Genomic DNA, 19743 nt, shown 5'->3' with positions numbered 1-19743 from the left:
CATGTAAACTAAAATAGTTGAGGGGTGCCATGGCCATTCCAAGGCCTAACGCACCTCCGCACCTGAATTGCGACTGGTAGCCAAACGTAAGAAACACGTTTTATCGTCTTCAATTAATGTAGGGAGGGAGAGAGAGAGAGAGAGGCGTAATGGTGGGTACGTAACCGGTATTTGTCATGAGAGAGACGTGATTGCGAGAAACGGGTACTTGTCATGTCATGTCTTGGTGCAGGAGATTAGGAGACATCCGTCACAGTTTCCGTTCAAATCTGCAAATAGGTACTTGCATTAATTAAAGCAAATAGTACGTAGTTAACCTCACAACTACTAGTTTCCCAACTACATATGATTACCAACTACATATGATTATGTACATATGTATATGTTTGAGAGAAAACGTCGGCATCATGTTAATTCGTAAAATTACATGCACCCACGTCAACTCAATCATTAGAATCTCAAATTATTGTCAACGTATAAACTCGATCTATAAATTAGAGGAAAAAAAAGGAGAATTTTACAAATTGTCACTCAACTATGACTCATTCGACACTTTAGTCACTGAAGTTTCAAATATATCACTTTGGTCACTCAGCTATTACATTGTCAATCACTTAAGTCACCCAAAGAGTATTTTTTATAATTTTTTTCAACGAAAAAAAATTAACAAAGTGACTTAAGTGATTGACAATATAATAGTTGAGTGACCAAAGTGATATATTTGAAACTTCAATGACCAAAGTGTCGAATGACTGAATGAGTCATAATTGAGTGACCATTTGTAAAATTTTCCCAAAAAAAATATATCCTTCTTTTTAAAATGAGACGATCGATCCATGCAGATGCATTAGAGATCGTGTAGATATAGAACCATGATATAATGCTAGGTAGCTCCATTTTGAAGATTGAGAATCGCTCTACTGATTGAAGTATCTGTGTAATGTACGTAGTAGAACTTTGAGATTAACATTGAACTAATTTCAAATGAAATAATTCTTTAATTTTTAATTTTTATTAGAATCATATAGTAATCGTTACATCTTAAGTGCATTTTTCAAATGGATTCATTCTTCGGTATTAGATATTTAAAAGATTGTACCTATATTCGTAAAGAGAAATGTTCAAAATTTGTGCATGGTACACATTGCCAGAAAGAAAAAGAAAAACATATAATCGATGCATGATATCAGTACAGGATTAAATTAGCTGCCAACTACACAACGAAGACCTCGATATAAAAAGGTGGCCTTGCATATATATCTCCATCGTGGACGTAGTTTCACATTCCCCTTTCTTAACTTTCTTCTCTGAAAAAGTAGAAATGGTGGCAGCAACAACCAAAAACATCGACCGCCTCAAGTCCAGCATGAGACTGTCGTCCGTCGCCCCAGGAACGGTGACCGGTCGGAAGGTCCATGAGCTGACCAACGTGGACTTGGCTATGAAGCTCCATTACATCAAAGGAGTCTACTTTTTCAACAGTGATGCAGTCGAGGGGCTTACGGTGTTTGACTTGAAGAAGCCCATGGTCATCCATTTGCTCCCACTCTACTTCGTTGCCTCCGGGAGAATCCGAAGATCCGAAACGGGCCGGCCTTTCATCACGTGTAATGATGCCGGTGTGAGAATTGTGGAGGCACGTTGTGACGAAACGGTCGATGAATGGTTGGCCATGGCTATGGAGGATGATTCTACTTTTGATGGTCTTGCTTATAATCAAGCACTTGGTGAAACTGATCTTGATTTCTCTCCTTTGGTCTTTATACAGGTTAAATCACTAGCTCACTACTCGTCTATTATGGAAATGGCTTCTACGTTAGCTAGTCTTTTTCAAGTTTCAAATTAAATCTCTAGCTAGCTATGGGCTTTTATTGTTTATTAAAAAAAAAAAAAAAAGGCTTTTATTGTATAAGTATTATTATTATTTAAAAAAAAAAAAAAAAGAGGATCAAAGGATAATTATTGTATAATTATGATTTAAAGAAGGATACTTTTACAGACCTGATCTCCAAGAATACAAAATTAATGCCCTTAATTAATTAGCATGCAGATCTTTTGAACAATGATTTCCCTAAGTATTATGCTACGTAATATGATAAATATTGATAATAATATTCACATGTCACTAATAAATGGCATAGCCATAAACTTTGTTAATAGGGGTCAAATTTACATAACTATATAGAAAGAAAATTTTTTTTATTTCTAAAATTTCTTCGTATAATAAATAATCGAGAAAAAAAAATTTAAATACACACTCCAAACTACTTAATACACATCTCTATTATTTTATATTTTAAATCAGATTTTATAGATAGATTAAATGACCAAAATAGACATATATATATATTAAAAGAAAAATAATAATAATCATATCTTTCTTATATGATTCTATAATGATAAACACAATAAATTTCTATACATGCATCCTCATTTAAAACAAGAATAACGTTAGAAACCATCTAATTTAAATTTTTCCTTAAATAAATTGTAATTAAATGAGGTGAGAAACCATATAATTTAGAATTTTAAAATCAATGGCATTAAATGTTTTTAAAACAATTCGCTTTACTCCCACTTTTTTAGTTCTTTCTTTTCTAAAAGTTATGATTAGTCAAATTTTTTTTTTTTTTGAAAAGGTCAATTTATTATCTAATATAAAAGATCACAGGTATAAAACTTTGTAATTGTTAATTTGTTTGACCATCCAATGACAATTTCGTAGTTCCGCCATTGTGGAAAAACTACTGATACAGTTTTGGTTGAATGTTCGACTCAAAATTTTATACTTGATCAATATGGTGTTTGGTGGATGAGAACTCAAATAATACAAAACCAATTTCTAAGCATCTATTTGAAGGGACCAATAATGAATCTTTATGGATTTCCCCAATAACTAAGACTAGTAATTAATATGGTCAGATATACTAATCCAATTAAATAGTAGCCTTAATGTTGTTAAATAATAGTGAATTTCATGGTTTGTTAAGTTAAGGATATTTTAGGTAATTTGGGTTGTGTATTTAGTAAAATATTAGAATGAGAAATTAAATGGTAGGTGTATTGAGTAAGGAGTGTGTATTAAGTAATTAAAGGTGTGTATTTAAAACTTCTCATAAACTATAAATAATGATCAGATAAACTAACTTAAGGAGAGGAAATGAGAGAAAATAGATACAAAGAAATGCAATATTTTTGCCTCGATCTCATAAACTTATTAAAAGCAACTACATATTTGATCATATTAGAAAACGCCAAATGAGTCGAATAGCTTATATTTCTTTTATATAAAAATAAAAATCTAAGACATAGTAGACTTGGTCAAGATGGTCAGCAGGGTCGACAATTGACCCTTCTAATGCTCATGTAGTTACGCCATTCTATGCTTCACATTTCACAGTGCATGGAAGCATCTAGTATTATTTGAGAGGGTTTGGAGTTTGGACCAATGCGGATGGATCATAAGGATTGAATTAAGTGAAGCTCTGAGAAGAGTTTCGACAATCATTTGTTTTCTTAGTACATTTTCAAGTTAGAAGATGCTTGATTATATAAGAAAATTTCCCTATTGAGCGGAAGTCCTCCATATTACCATGCCTAATTGCCTTTGTTGTTTTTTAATGTGGTATTTCTAAGCAGTTCACTTGGTTCAAATGTGGAGGAATGTCAGTGGGAATTAGCTGGGCAAATGTTCTTGGAGATGCATTTTCAGCCTCAACCTTCATCAACCATTGGGGAAAGACCATGGCAGGTCTTGTGCCACACAAGTCTCTGCATGTACCAGACCGACCTGCAAAATCTGAGCCCCCACTTTCAGTATTTCCCAATCTAATACCAAATGTAGTGAAAAGGGTTGATTCGGTTGGCGATTTATGGCTCACACCCAACAACTGCAAGATGAAGACACATACTTTTCATGTTCAGGCAGAGAAAATTAACCATTTTCTCTCAAACCAGAGATCCGAGGTCTCAGCTTTTGAAGTACTCTCTGCAATCATATGGAGAGCCTTGTCCAAGATCAAGGAAGACCCAGAAGAGACAAGGATGGTGACTCTTTGTACAAACAAATCTCGTGAAAGAGAATTTGAGTTTCCAAGTAATAGGATGGTATGGAGTATAGTTAAAGCAGATTCCTGGGTTGCAGAAGCTGAGGTTTCAGAACTGGTGGAGCTCATTTTGAACAAAAGAGAAGATGAGAATGGCATGATTGAAGAGGTGACGGGGAATAATGAGACTGGGGAAAAATCTTCAGACTTCATAGCATATGGGGCAAAGTTGACATTTGTGAATCTGGAAGAAATAAATATTTATGGGCTTGAATTGAAAGGGCAAAAGCCAGTTTATGCAAATTATTCCATTAATGGGGTTGGTGATGAAGGAGTTGTCTTGGTGCTTCCAGGGCCAAAATGTGGTAAGGAGGGAGATGGTGTTAATGGTGATCGATTTGTGACTGTGGTTATGCCTGAAAATCAACTAGCACAGCTGAAAGTTGAGCTAAAAAAGAATTGGAGTATTGCTTGAGATTGATCTAATAATATGATACCATAGATTCGTCAAGTACATGCTGATATGAAATTTGCATGACCTAAAAAATCAAATAATAGAGGAGACATCATGTGGCTTGAGATCTAGGCCCCATGTCCCCCCTCCCCCCGATGCAAAGTTCTTCTATTAATAGAAATAATGGACATGGGAATGAGCCAAGTTAGGCATTCCTAATACCAGTTCTAAAGTCTAGAGCTATAATGTGTGTTTTTTTAATATATGATAAAAGTAATTTGAAATTTATTCTTCTTTATACATATTATATACAGGTATAATTAGATATGACATCCTCAAATTCAAAATTTGAGGATTTGTACAACCTTTTTTAATTATGCAACCTAATTTAACGATTTTCGATTACATTACGACAAATCAACCGTTAGATGTTTATGTATGTACTAGTAGATCACTTTTAAAAATCTTCTTTCAAATTACTAATCATGAAGGTATACTAAACTGGATTAGATCAATGGACGAACCAAATCTATCAAACATGAATGGTTCATGTTTATAACTGATAAAATACGATTATGAATATCTTAACGATTTTCTATTTGGTTGAAAAAATACATAAATGATCGATCTATACATAACTATCTAAACATCTAACGGTTGATTTGCCGAAATGTGATCAAGCAGTGGGTCTAACATAAAAGTCTTCAACTAATCCTTATTTTAGTGGTTCTCATTAGAAGGGCTCCTTATATTATCATATGCATCTTTATTGAATAGAAGAGGTTAAAAACGTTAACTGAAAAAAACTGACAGAATTTTTTGAAGTGGCGTAATTGAACCTTGACTAGGAGATGAATACAGTAGATATATACTCCATAAAGTTGAGTATATATTTTTTCTCCAAAATCATATTTACTACATGTCTACATACTAAGAGCAACTCCAACAGCTTCCCCATATTTTGATTTTTCTCAACTTTAGAGAAAAATGAGCCTTTTTTGCTTCGACAAATTCCCTGTAACCATCCCTATTTTAGGAAAAGTGAGGAAAGGGAAAACCAAATTCCCTATATTTACAACAATGTCTAAAATTTTAAGGAAGAATATGGAGATTTTAGATATTGTTGTAAAATAGGAAATCTGTTGGAGAAGAAAAAGATGCTAAAGTTTTGATTTTTGCTTCCCTATTGTTATCAAGGCATAAGCAATGGAGGATGTTTTCGAGAATCTTAAGAAACAATTGAACAAGTCAGTGCTTGATGATGAAATTAAACATCTCCTGTAAAAGATGTCGTAAACATAAACACAACAAGGTGCTCCGATAGGGGTAAGTACTATACTTATTCCCCCACTGAGTTGTATCTCTGTTTGTACTCAGACTCATAAACATTACAATATTTGTTGGCTTTTGATCTCATTACCAACATCATCTTTTACAGGAAATTGAAGCAAATGAGAAGCATAGATATCAACTCCAACTTGAGGAGGCCATTAGTAACAATGGCAACAAAACTTGCACATTCTTAGTTACAGGTACGCCAGTCTGTTTCTCTCTCTTCTCTATCTCTCTAGGTTTTCTGTTTGTCTTTTAATTGCTTTGCTTTCTGCTGTGATTAGAAACTAGAACTTGAACAGAAGCTTGAATTTTCAGGTTTTCTTGATTGCTTGATTCAAATCACTCTCACTATCATTATTATCGGGTTCAAATAGATTTTATTTTTTTGATTGTTTTCATTTGCTACAGCTTTATCTTCAATCTGTTTTGAGGAATTTGATTGTGTATGGAGCTCTATTTGGTTAGTGAGAGAGTGAATATATGCTTCTAATATAGTTTTCTGGTTGTGTGTGTGAATATATTCTTCTTCTCCTAGCTTTGTTTGTGCTGGGCTTTGTGGCAAGTAGACTTACAAGAATATGTTGTAATTAGAAGTTGACAGATAGGAACACTGATGTATTATGTCATAGACTAATAGTTGGTTAGAAAGGAACATGTGAGCTAGGGATAGGTTCTGGGTGATGGATTTCACTTTTGGACAATAGATTTCATTTGGACATCTGTAGCCTTTGGTTTGTGGCACAGTTTCTTGCTTTAAAGCAGCTATTATTCTCAATTTTTTTTTCCTTTTTTTTATTGTCAGTGAGAATGTCTGTGATGCTAATTGCTATTTTCTGTGTTTAAGTATGTTTTTTTCTCATGGGAATTTTAGTATGAGAATTGATTGTGCTTCAATTTGCAGCAGACCAGTGATTGAGCAAAGAAGCAGAGGACGGCTTTGGGCTTGGGTTTGTGATTGAAATTATCTGCATGTTAATGTAAATGTATAAAACTAAGCAACAAAACAAACTCACTGTGTTTGTGTATATTGAAATTTTCTGCCTGTTAGTGTAAATGTACAATGAATGTATAAGGCTTAGCAAGTAAACAAACCATGCCGCTGAGGTGTGATATTTGTGAATTATAAGAATTAATAGTGTATGGTATCTTAATAGTTTGTATTATTATACTTACTGAGTGGTCATTTGCTCTTGTTGGTACAGTTGGATTTGTATTTGTTATCTCAGAAGTGGAAGGCGATTTAGGGTTATTAGGTCAGTGTGGAGGTGGATTTGGTTTTTGGTTTATTATCTTTTGAAATTGCATAGAGAAAAGCAGGAGAGTTGTAGGTCAGATACCCTCTCTCACATTATCTCTCCTCTTTTGGTTTCTTGTAATACCCTTAAATTTTAAAATAGAAGAATTTTTTTTTCTATTTAGATACTTGAATTGTATAAGGAAAACAAATAAATAAATAAACAATATGTAATTGAAATGAAACCTCTAATTTAAGGTTTCAAGTGTATAGCAGAGGTAATATAACAAATCTGTATGAATAGTCGTAGAAATTTTTAGGCCCAAATTAATATTATGAGATTTTTGGGTTGGAAGAAAAAGAAAATGTTTTATCAAAAGCAATATGAGATGTTGCAATAAGGGCCGTTCATTCTTCCACCGCCTGATCAGGGTCGTTCATTTGACTTCATTAGGGTTATATAAATACTCATACATACCAGAAGGAGGGGGAGAAAAAGGAGTGCTCTAGATCTTTCCCGAGTCCTTTTCGCTGGCACACGACATCTCGAGTCTCGACGTTGCTAGACCATAATTTTTGGTGGTTTGACAACGGTTTCAGCTAGGATCATGAGTGATTTTGGTCCTTCTTGCCCTTGTAACTGCTGATGGTGATCATCGAAGATGGTGGTAAGATTGAATGATCGATCCCAATATCGATCTTGTAGACCTTGTGCTTTTGCTTTGTTTTCATTGATGATCTAGATAATAGTAAGCACAAATTCAATTTAAAAGATTTGAGTTAGATTGATTTTGTTTTTAATTCACTCTTTGTTTTTATCTGGTTCGAGCTGTTACATTTCTGAAAGAGTAATGCTAGAGACACCAAATATTTATACCAAATTCATATACCGAAGGTGCCAACTCATTAAAGAAATTGCTAACATGGATTTTCCCTACTAATTTTTTTCTTTATATAAAGGTTAAAAATCAAGAAAACCCAAAACCATTGTAAAGTCCCATGGTCGCCATCCTCATTGTAATTACAGAATGGATGTATGTAATTCTCAACTAACGGAACTGATCAATATGTCAACAACTTTAGAAATCAGTCTTAGGAGTGCAGACCTCTTCGCATCCTAATATAGGATTGCAATAGAACTTGAATCCTAATTGAAACTGCAGATCTTTTATGACGTTATGATTTATTCAATTTGCCAAACCATGCAAAGTAAAATCATCACACATAACACAAGATCTGTTGACGCAGTAAAACCCTCCAAAGATTTAAACAACTGCGGGCACTATGCCGGTGAACAATCCACTATATGAATATGAAAGTACATAAAGATCTTACACAACTCATCTACTAGAACCAATCTAGTGGGCAGCGGTGTCTCCTCGTCTTTGCTACTTCCAAATCAGCTACCTTGTTCTCCTTTGTCAATCTTAAGATGGCACAACTCTCACCTCGGTTGTCAATCACCTCAAGGCACAAATCATGCATGAACTACCAACACACATGAAGCATAAAACCAGAAAACTTTTTTGACAGAAAAAGCTTGGGATTTGATAATCCTTCAAAAGCTAAACAAGGAATAGCTTATGAAGGATTCTCACATGAAACTTTAGCTCAATGCTTTCTGAAGATAAAGGCAGAAAACTCTTTATAAACGTAGCAGTAATATGTTTTCTATTCTGGTGCGCCAACCCTAACAAGGTGAAACACACACACACACACACACACACATATATATATATATAAGATATGAATGAACTAGAGTCACTTAGGGTTTCTACTACGGAAAAGCTTTTCAAAAGAGGTTTTTATCCATGGATTAAAATCAAACATTTGAAAGGAAAAGCCCATAAACCAATTGAAGAAAGTTTGAATGCTTTGGATAAAACCTTCCAAAAATTCGCATATCAGTACATTAGGATTGAAAAGATTTTCGCACCCTACAATAGGATTTAAAGACAAGTTCAGTCCTAACCTCTTGACAAGCATGCACATGTATGCAAGACATACCTGATTGATGAGAGTGGTACATGAAGCTTGAAGCATTCTATTCTTTCAAGGATCCAAGAGTAGAAAGCTATTACAAGAAACATGACTCTTGGTTGTTGCGCTTAGGAAATGCCAATCAAAATAAACTTTGCACTAACAATCGAGAGGAGATCATTTACCATCGGATATTGTAGATTTGGTTCAATTACACAAAGTGTAATACCCCGAAAAATCCAAATTAAATTCCGTGGATTTGTATATTTGATTTCGCGGTATTAGGAGCGAGTACGAAGCTTGGAGAAGTTGTGGAAGTAGTTCGAACGGTTTTATTTCGAAATCGAACGTTATTTAGGGGGGGTCTCAAAAAGTGACTTTTTATGCGTACCGAATTTGAGAAAATTTCCTTCATCAAAGTTGTAGAGCTCGTCGATACGATCGCGTGCATATGTGGAACGCAATATTCGGAGTTCGTATGAATAAGTTATGAATATTTGAAATTTGGGAATTTTCTATAAATAGAGGAAAATCCGGAATTTTTCATTGAGGACGAAAAATTCCAAATTTTGCTCTTCAGTCCCACCCCCGTTCTCTCTCTTTCTCGCTCGAGACCCATCCAAGGCCGGCAGACCCGCCGACCCGACCCGGAGATTTCTCCCCCCTCCGGCCTCCTCCGGCCCCGGACCCGGACCTCACTGGACTCGCCGTCGCACGCATAGCCTCCCTCTGGTGTCTCCTTGCCTCGCCGCTGTCCCTATCCCCGGATCGAAGCCACCCAGCCTCCGATCGGTGACCCGACCGGAAAACCCACTTTCCGGCATCCCCTCGGCCGATCCTTCCCATTTTCGTGATCTCCTCCTCCCCCTGATCATCCCCATGTAAGTCTTTCATCACGATTTTGTGTGTAGAACGCTAGATCAAGGTTTGACTTTTTCGACGTCCCTGATTCAATCCAGGATCTGATCAGACGCACCAGATTAATCCAAACTTCAAAGCTTGATCTAGGACGATCTAGGCCGAACCAGACTTAGCTCCAGGTATGAAAGTTCATCAGCCCTTCATTTTGAAGAAGTTTGTAGTTGACAACTTTTGCATCGGATGTGGTTGACCGCCGTGTTGACCGCCGTCTGACCACCGCTTGTGGCGGCGCGTCGGACCTTTTTTTTGAGTTTTCATTATCTAGGCGATGATCTACACATCCATACGAGCGTTTTGATATAATACAAGGTTATTTTTGAAAAAGTTGATAAATAGTGGATTTATGTTTTGACGTTACTATTTAACGTTTTTACGTTTTATCTTCGGTTTACGATCTGTGAAGATCAGACCATCGGTTTTACTTCAAATTTTAATATGTTGATCGTATGACTGTCCCGATGACTTTGTGAGGTCACGGGCGAAGATCCGACCGTTGGATCTTCGTATAATTGTGAAATAGTGATTCGGAAGGCGATTCGTGAGAATCCGACCGTCGGATTTTCATGAAATTTTGTGGAGATGTTTATAAGGACGATTCAGGAAGATCCGACCGTTGGATCTTTGTGATAATTTTGGAGGATGATCCTAAGGGAGATCCGTGAGGATCCGACCGTTGGATCATCATATAATTTCGATCCGACCGTTGGATCGTCTTTATTTTCTAATCCGACCGTTGGATCACCTTTATTTTAGAATCTGACCGTTGGATCGTCTTTATTTTAGAATCCGACCGTTGGATAGTCTTTATTTTAGAATCCGACCGTTGGATCGTCGTTTAAGGTTATTTCGTGTTTCGTTTACTAAGCAAAGACCATACTTGATTAGGTACTTGACGGTTTGAGTTGACGAGCGTTCGGAATATTGATATATTCGACTTTTTAGAAGACGCAGCTGGATTAGAGGTGAGTAAACCTCACGTGGTTCATATTACGAACCCAATAAATTTAATTACTTTATTTTTGTCGTAATTGTGTGAAAATATCTCAATTATGTGAAAATATTTATGGAATAAATATTTGTTTTAAATCATATGGACTTGATCAACTACGGTCCATAGGTAAGTAAAATGATTTTATTATACAAATGAATTTCACGGTTTTTATACTTGAACTATAGTTGGTATTAGTGGTCATTCCTGAGCGGATGATTACGTATATATATATTTACGTGGAATATATATTTTGGTTGATGTGTGATTGGCATGATGAAATGATTGAGAATTGATTTGGATATTATTCAAGCTATTAATCTCCCATTTAATTGTTGAATAATGAAATGTTGATCGTGTGATGTGAAAGCTATTTTATATGGCCAATTGTGAATATGTGGAAATTATTTTAAGAAGTAAAGATTTGTCTTGAAATAATATGTCTCTTATGTGGGTGTACATATGCATATTTACAATCTAAAATTTATAAAGATTGTATGTTGTGAAATTGATTATGTCTGAAAAGTACAATTGTGAAGCCGGGTGATTACAACAACCCCGTGCTTAAGTGAATTACTGGTAAAACTGTTTTGGGTGTTATGATGACGTTAAGCTGTGGGCTCTAGTCCCTTCAGATAGTGCACTATTATACTCTTAGGAAGGGTGCTTACTTTGAGTATACATGCCTTGGTGGTGGCCTTGGTATGCTGCGGCTTACCCGTGCTTTGGGATTATGGCCCTAGCACGTGGATTTATGATTTGATACCAGTCAACCTGGTTTTCCCGTGTTTTGGTATTATGGACCCTAACACGTGGATTTATGATCTGATACCAGTTAATCTGAAAATTCACTAAAAAGACTTATGTTATGTTGATCAAATATCTATCCATGATATATTTGAAATATGTGAAGGTGTTATGTAAAATTGATCAAATATCTATCCATGATATATTTGAAATATGTGAAATTGATCAAATATCTATCCATGATATATTTTGAATATGTGAGGGTGTTGGTAAAAAGAAAATCAAGCATGCATTGCTTTAATGTTATTTCACATATTAATGATGCAATATTTGTTGATTGAGTTTTAAAAGAGAGTATCGAAAAATACCTACTTTTATGTTTATATGATTTTTGGAGTTATCTTGTGAGTGTGTTGATTGTTTACTTGAGTTATAATAATTGTAATTAAATAAATCAACAGTTCTTTCTTGTTTACTCACGAGCTTTGCAAAAAGCTTACCGGGTTTGGTGTTGTTGCAATCCCGGTACACTATTCAAATTGTGTAGCGGGTAATCTCACAGGTCAGGAGAATCAGGGCAGTGATCGTGCGGTTTAGAGTATTAGTGTTAGATTTACAGCATTTGTTTTGTGAGGAGAATTATACTCATTTGAGCTTACAATTTGATTTGATGAGAGTGTGCTGTAATAAGTAGCTTGAGGATTTGGTTTATGTAATATTAAGAGGTGTAAGGTGTGGTTGTTTCTGAGAGAAAAATTCAGAACGTTATTTGTATTGTTATTAGTCATGTTCCGGATTTGAATCCTTATTTCAAAATTCGGGGTGTGACACAAAGCATCATTAGGTCTCAATTAGCTGCACTGCAGACATAGTACGATCTCCAATCTCCAATTGATTCTTTAATTCAAGCCTTTAAAGTTCAAATCTCATAAGGACAAATCATGAAAAGAGAGGGAGTAAGAGAAGGAGAAAGAAACTTGGTAAGTTTGGGTGGCTTTTAATTAATTCATTAATTCATCTTAGAACAAAGCCAAGAGTTCTAGCTAGCACTCTTTGATGGCTCCAGTCAAGAATGGCGAAGCATGAGGGAATGCTCAAATGCATAAGGAAGAAGATAACGGTCTAGGTTTATTCTTATCTTTTTATTTGTTTTTTTAAGGAGAAGTATAAAAGTATATTATTTTCATATCATCACTATCGTAGGAGCAAAATTGATGAGATAACAGGTGCCACATCATTTGGTAATAATATTTGGTATAATCTTTTGGTATCTTAAGCATTTTCGTTTCTAAAATTGGTTCAATTTGATGTATGTATGAGAAATGAAACATACCTATTTTGTGTTGGAGGTTAAGTGGTTAACCCGACTCATCGTCACACACTTTCAGTATTCCATAAGATCATCTCTCTTTTAAGGAATACCAAAAACTGGAGTCATTACTTTATGTCAAAATCTCATGAAAGCTTCCATGCATGAATGCTTACTTCATTTCAAAACCTCATGAGTGCCTCCATTATTGATAGATACATCAGGAGAAGTCCATCACTATATGACAAATTGGAAGGTTTGTGAGTCATGGTTCCTCACACAAGTTTTTTTTTTTTTTACCCATTATTCCTTCTTTTTCTCTTTCTAATTCTGACTCTTTATGTAAACTCTATAGGTATACAAAATTTTGAAATTTTCTGGGGCAGTTCCTACTAGACCTGCACAGGACTTGGCATTTTCAGTTGCAAGGTTTATACAAAATGGTGGTTCTTTGGCCAACTACTACATGGTACTTATTCTCCTCCTTTATATTTCAAAGCTAATTTTATCTTTGCTGATGTTGGTAAAATTATCTGATTTAACCATCTTTTACTCTGATTTTGTTATAGTACCATGGAGGAACTAATTTTGCCCGAATTGCTGGCTGTCCCTTCATTGCAACTAGCTATGACTATGGTGCACCTCTAGATGAATATCGTATGCAAATAGGGGATTCGCATCTTGACTAGGTTCTTTGTAAATTTTGGCTCATAACCCTTGTTTTACACATTTAACATTTTCCTATGTTGAATGTTAAACATTTCCCTAATGTTAAATGTGTAAAGTAAGGGAATTGGTTATAAACCTAACATCATCTTACATGAAGTCTATTACTTACCTAACACATGCTTTTTCTTATTTATTCCAGGACTACCACGGGAACTAAAATATAGCAATTTGAAATATCTGCACAAAGCCATCAAATTAGCTGAGCCAACTTTAGTGGCTACTGATGAGCTAATAAAATTTATCTATGATAGTTATGTAATTAGTTGAGCCAATGTGGGATAAAGTCTTTTCACTGTTGAGGACTTCATCTCGGATGAGCTAACAAAATTTATCTATCTTTGTATGCAATTTGCCGCCCTTATTAAAAATTTTGGTTACTTAGCATTAAGCTACAACTCGGACATGGAATGTTTCATGGTTGTTAATATAATGATCATGTCAACTAAATTTTCTATGCTTTTAAATTTAGTCCCTAAATAACATTGTGTTAGCTCCAAAACCCGTTGCAAAGCACGGGACAAATTTCTAGTATGTACTAAAGGAAGGTTTTCTTTATGAAAGTGGCTTGGCATTTTGCCCCTGCCATTTGCTATGTTTTACTGGATTGCCATTACCTGCCGTTTTGTCCTCATCGCACCGCTTGTTGAGACCAAAAATTTCACAAACCCAAAATGAAAAAATTGGTTCGATGCAAAAGTGAGAGAGTCCAATAGCTTTCAAATTGGGTTAGCTTGATTATCTCCAAAACATGATAATTACATAGGTTTGTTGTGGCCAAAGAGGGTAGAGTTCTAGTTGTCTTCAAATAGTGCATAACAGAAACTCTATGTTCAAATAAAAAAGAAAAAAAAAGAAAAAAGGAAGCAACAGAACAAATTATGCATGCATCACGTGGATTGGTACTCAAGGCATCAAATTTCAAATTTAGAATCTTGGATATATAATCTTCCCATCTTGCAAATTCAAGACCAAGTCAAAATTTGTATCTATCCAAGGTTAATTTGAACGAACAAAAGACACCAGAAACTTTCAATTTGGAAGAAAGAAGTTGGTTACTGCTATAATCATTTCAATTCAAATTAACAAAGGTGAGCATAGCCTCAATTTGAATTGCATTGATAACTATCTTAATCAAGCTTATCCATTGTTGCCTATAAAAAGGCACATCTTCTACAACAAACGTGGAGGGCAGAAAACGCTAAAGCATAAGAAGAAATTAAATGCTGAAAGGAGAGAAATCGAGAAGGAGGTCCAAGTTTCGCTACTAGAGAAAGGAAAAGAAAAGCTGCAGGAAAAGAAGTCTGCTCCCTGCAATGCAAGCATCGTCAATTGATCCGTAAGTGAATGACCATCTCGTATGGAGTTTACAAACTCTAATTGGCCATTCATGAATGACCACATCCATTAGAGTTTTTCTAGCCTCTCCAAGACGATGTTTAACACATCGAAACAATATGGTTGTTCACAAACAACCTCTTTCCAATGCTCGAAGCTCCCTTGAAATGGTGTTGCTTGCGGCTCTTAGGTGCTCCCCAATGCTTAACAAATCAAAATATTACGGTTGTTCATGAACAACCTCGTTTCAATGCTCAAAGCTCCCGTGAAATGGTGTTGCTCATGCATGACTCAATGCATAGAATTGGTTCATGAACAGCAAGATTCTAATGCTAAAGGCTCCCTGCAAAATGACATTGCTGTGAACGCAAAATTGCCCCAAGAAGTATCAAACAGAGCCATGAGTTCACTTGGTTAATTACATCTCCACAGGGACACAAATTCAAGCTCTCTATTTGTTGTGTCATGTGACACCAACTTGAAAAGTCAAACGGTATAGAATTTTCTGTTCCAATCAATGTATAAAAGCAAAGGGGTAAAGCTGGTTGGTGGTCTCTGTTTGTTATTAGATCACACAAAATGTAAAGTGGAGATAAAATCCATTCATGTGGTGACGTCCAAGATTGATCTCTTCCCTTAATAATGAAGTCATAATGATCATGCATGTGTCAAAGACTAATGACAAAAGTAACTGGTTAATTACTTAATGGACAACAACTTTTCATTAATTAATTTAACTTGAAGATTCTCATATTGAGAAAGCCACAAAGGCAGATGACAAGCCAAGAAGCATGGCTGCAATGCATCGAGTTGTTAGCTTAATTCAAATGTCAAAGCCACAAAAGAAAGACAACAGAGGTGAAATAGGGCCTAAAGTGAAGACAAATAGCTGACTGCTCATACGAAAACCGAAAACCAATAAGGCTTCCCCAAAATCTCGCAAATAAAAGCACGAGTACCGTTTCCAACCGTACTCAGTAAATCATTTTTAACATTGAGGACAATGTTAGATTTAAGTGTGGGGGAAGGAAAACTTTGTTTTATGTTTTAAGTTATATTTTGGTCCAAAAAAACCATTAAAGTTCCTAAAATTTAAAAATTTGGTAGTTTGGATCACTCTTGTGTTTTTAGTTGTTTATTGTGTTTAGTTAGTTTCTTCCAACACCAATAATGAGATTGAACTTGAATTGAAAAAGGGCTAGAAATTAAGCATGTTTAGGTCTTGACTTTTTCAAAATAAATCAGTATGGCTCAAGTGTTTGATTTCATTTATACCTATATTTGTGATATTAATATATTGAGTTAGAGAAGCATAGTGATACTTGTCAGAGCTATTCCATGCCATGTTATGAGTATTTGAGCTTAATTGAAGTGCATGCATAGTTCTAAGCACTAATTTTTTCATGAGTGAACATCTCATTTGCTTTGCATCTCTAGAACTTGCTTCATATCTTTCGAAACTCTTTGTCTCAATTTTACATCTTGAAAATGATTTAGGCAACTAGGAATCTGATTCGGTGCATATACTAGTGCCTCACGCGTAATACAACACGGTAATCAAGTTTAAGGAAAATAAATTAAGCTGCAAGTATCGTACCCAAGGGAATAGGGAACCCCACTTGGTTACGGACAACTAAGCACAAATACAAATTATCCTAGCAACAAGTATCCGAAATTGTAATTTTTGATTGTGAAGACTTAAACTAAATAAGAGAACCAAAAATAGAAAATTGCTAAAAATGAAAAATGCAATGCTAAAGTAGTTTGCGAAAAATTCAAGACAAGAGAGTGTTGGGTGCTAGGGAGGTTCCTTCACCCAAATCCTATGTGTCGGGAGCTATCTAATGTAGATGCAAAATTCTTGATTAGGCGGTAGTCGTATCCAAGGCGGTTCAAGGCTCAAGGACCATATATTCTCAATTACGGTATTAATGTGCCGTTTCAAGGGTCACACAAACTCAATTAGAGAGAGCTAAAGCCGGTTCAAGGGTTTCTAGGTCGCTCTAATTGGCATAAAGCTCAAGAATTAGACCACTAAGAGATTCACCCTCGCAATCACGTGGCGGGTATAAGTCACCATGCTTATAACCCCTACAATATCAAATTGAGGGTTCTAGCTTAGGAATCAGAGGGGATCAAGCCTCTAACTCCGTCCTAGACATGCTCAAAATACATACCCTAGAGTTGGCTAGGCTCCTAGACATGCATTTCAACCCAACAAAAATTGATATAAGCATTCAATAAATTAAATTGCATCATGACATTAAAATAGGCATCCTTTACATAAAATTTGGGCTAGGGCACACAACCTTAACCCCCAACAAAATTTCTACTCACTACCCATAAATAGTGTACTTACATGAGCATTTTCTAAGCATAATTAGCTCTAATAAGCCACGCTCATGCTACCGCCAGAGGTACCAACTCCTGCCAGCGGAGTGACCTACGGAAACACAGCCAAGCCTAGATCATCGCCAACGCGCCACCACGCGCCACGTCAAGATGGCATCAGAAGCTAGGAACTGAAGCATATCAGTCCCACATCGAAAACATGGAAGAGATCAGCCCCTTCCCCACCTATGAAAGGTTCTCTCCTCTCTCCTCATTAATTACGTTTTTACTACTTACCTACTGTTATTTTGTCAACACAAATACATTGACTAACTTAGGCATCGGAGAAGAGAAGACCGCGGTCTCCCTCTGCCGCCTTTTGTATTTTACTTGACAGGTAGCGGAAGTACCGATTACAACATAAGTAGCGATCCGCCATTCGGATCAGTGTTAGCCAAAGACTTGGGCCACTGCTCAATCTTAAACATTAACATTGGCGTCGTCTGTGGGAACCCTTGAACAAAAGTCCATCCCACCACAACAATCACCATGACTAACGGTAGAGGGGGAAACGCTGAAGAGCAAGCGGATCAATCTGCCAACCCCCATCCCACTAACCCCGCGGCTAACATTAACCCAGCGGTTAACGTTAACCGAGCACTATTCAACACTCCGGTCAACCCCAGCTCGGAACCCTATGGCTCATCCCAGGTCCCACTGATCCAAACCGCAGCTGAGGCCCGGCCGAGCAGCAGTCGCCCACCAGGTCAAGATCTCGCCGCTATGTATGAGCTGGCATTAGCGGACCTCCACAAGGCAAACAGGGAGCGCGAATAAGAGCGCAAAGAAAAGGCCGAGGCCCAAAAGCAAGTGGCCACGCTGATGTCAAAATTCGACGAATTGAAGAAGGCGCTGGAGGCAAACGCTAACCCAGCCCAGAGCGAGAAATCGCGGAGCACCAGACGTAGTCGACCCAACACCGGCGGATTGGTACCCGTACCAATCATACAGATGCAGGCACCGCTAAACCCACCACAACTATTGAGAATGGGCCCACCTCCCCTACCCTGCCTAATGTTGGAGAAGGAAGCGGAGTCACAACCTCACACCAACCGCTCTACAGCTAGGGCCAGAACTGAAGGTAATCCACCTGCCCCCAGGCGGGAGCTAGCTCAGGGGAAGCTCAAAGCGGGGCCCGCTGGCTACGCAACCGCCCTAATCCTGGAAAGGATGCAATAATTAGAACAAAGGCTAATCCGGGAGGAGGCAGGCACCCCAGTGCCAACACCAAATCCGCTCTTTGCGTCCAGGCCAAGGCCATTCACCGCCAGGATCCTGCAGGCCGTTAGACCAGCATATGCAAAGACACCAAAGATGTCACATTATAGAGGCATGACTGACCCCTTCGTCCACATGGACACCTAAAAAAAAGTCACTAACAACAAGGGATTTGATGACGCCATCTTCTGCCACTTGTCAACGGTACGCAGTGTTTACAGTCCTCACAGCCTCGTATGAGGAGATATATGACCAGTGCAAGGACCAGATTCCACCACCACCCCCAAGAAAATACCCAAGGGTAGGGAAGCCCAGGAATACCGGCAAGTGGTGCAAATACCACGAGGACAGCGGTCACAACACCAACAATTGCAATGCTCTCAAAACGGCTATTGAGACTTTATACTGTGATGGCAAGATGGAATAATTCAAGGTGCGCCAACCGCCTCCTGTGGTCACCAACATCGAACCCATGCGCCCCATCAACACCATCGACGGCGGTGCTCCAATCACGAACATGTCTCATAGGGCAAGAAAGCGTTATGCACGCACTAACCACCCCAAAGAAGTTTGCAACATCCGCTATGAGAGATCCGCAAAACTCCCAAAGTCAGGTTGGGAACCCATCACCTTCTCTGAGGAAGAGGAGCGCGGACTTCATCTCCCCCAGCGGATCCGCTGTCAATGTCATATTCAATGGTTGCTATAACCAACTCTAGCAGAATAGAAAATTACTCCAGGATCCTGAGCCATTACTCAGCTTCTCCGGTGACGTCATGCAGCCACTCAGTTCTGACTACATGCGACTAGTTATCGGCACTAGTCCATGTACAGCGGAAATACATACAGAGTTCATCGTTCTCGATTGCTTAAGCTCATATAATGCCATCATTAGTCGACCGGCACTCAACAAGCTGAAATGCATCATAGCCGGATACATGCTTGTCATGAAGTTCCCCACACCCAACGAGACAGGATGTGTGAAAGGAAGTCAACAACTGGGACGGAAATGTTATTCAATGACTGTGGCACGGTCCACGCGTCACCATGAAATCC

The 19743-nt window shown here is 37.3% G+C and overlaps 1 protein-coding gene and 1 long non-coding RNA gene across 2 annotated transcripts; both read left to right on the top strand.

Moving 5' to 3' along the window:
• Window positions 1-1260: 1260 nt before the first annotated feature.
• LOC112175082 (protein ECERIFERUM 2) lies at window positions 1261-4798 on the top strand. Its single transcript, XM_024312746.2, has 2 exons — window positions 1261-1768; window positions 3640-4798. The coding sequence occupies exons 1-2, from the start codon at window positions 1322-1324 to the stop codon at window positions 4519-4521; spliced, it is 1329 nt and encodes a 442-aa protein (XP_024168514.1). The 5' UTR covers window positions 1261-1321; the 3' UTR covers window positions 4522-4798.
• A 4974-nt stretch (window positions 4799-9772) lies between these two features.
• Window positions 9773-10907, top strand: LOC112175847. Its single transcript, XR_002926674.2, has 3 exons — window positions 9773-9930; window positions 10009-10089; window positions 10856-10907. It is a non-coding gene; the product is annotated as an uncharacterized LOC112175847 (long non-coding RNA).
• The last annotated feature ends 8836 nt before the right edge of the window (window positions 10908-19743 follow it).

This window comes from Rosa chinensis, chromosome 7 (genome assembly GCF_002994745.2).
Source record: "Rosa chinensis cultivar Old Blush chromosome 7, RchiOBHm-V2, whole genome shotgun sequence".
Classification (NCBI taxonomy): domain Eukaryota; kingdom Viridiplantae; phylum Streptophyta; class Magnoliopsida; order Rosales; family Rosaceae; genus Rosa; species Rosa chinensis.
The sequence above is the reverse complement of the archived record's forward strand: the minus strand, read 5'-3'. Positions and strand labels throughout refer to the sequence as shown.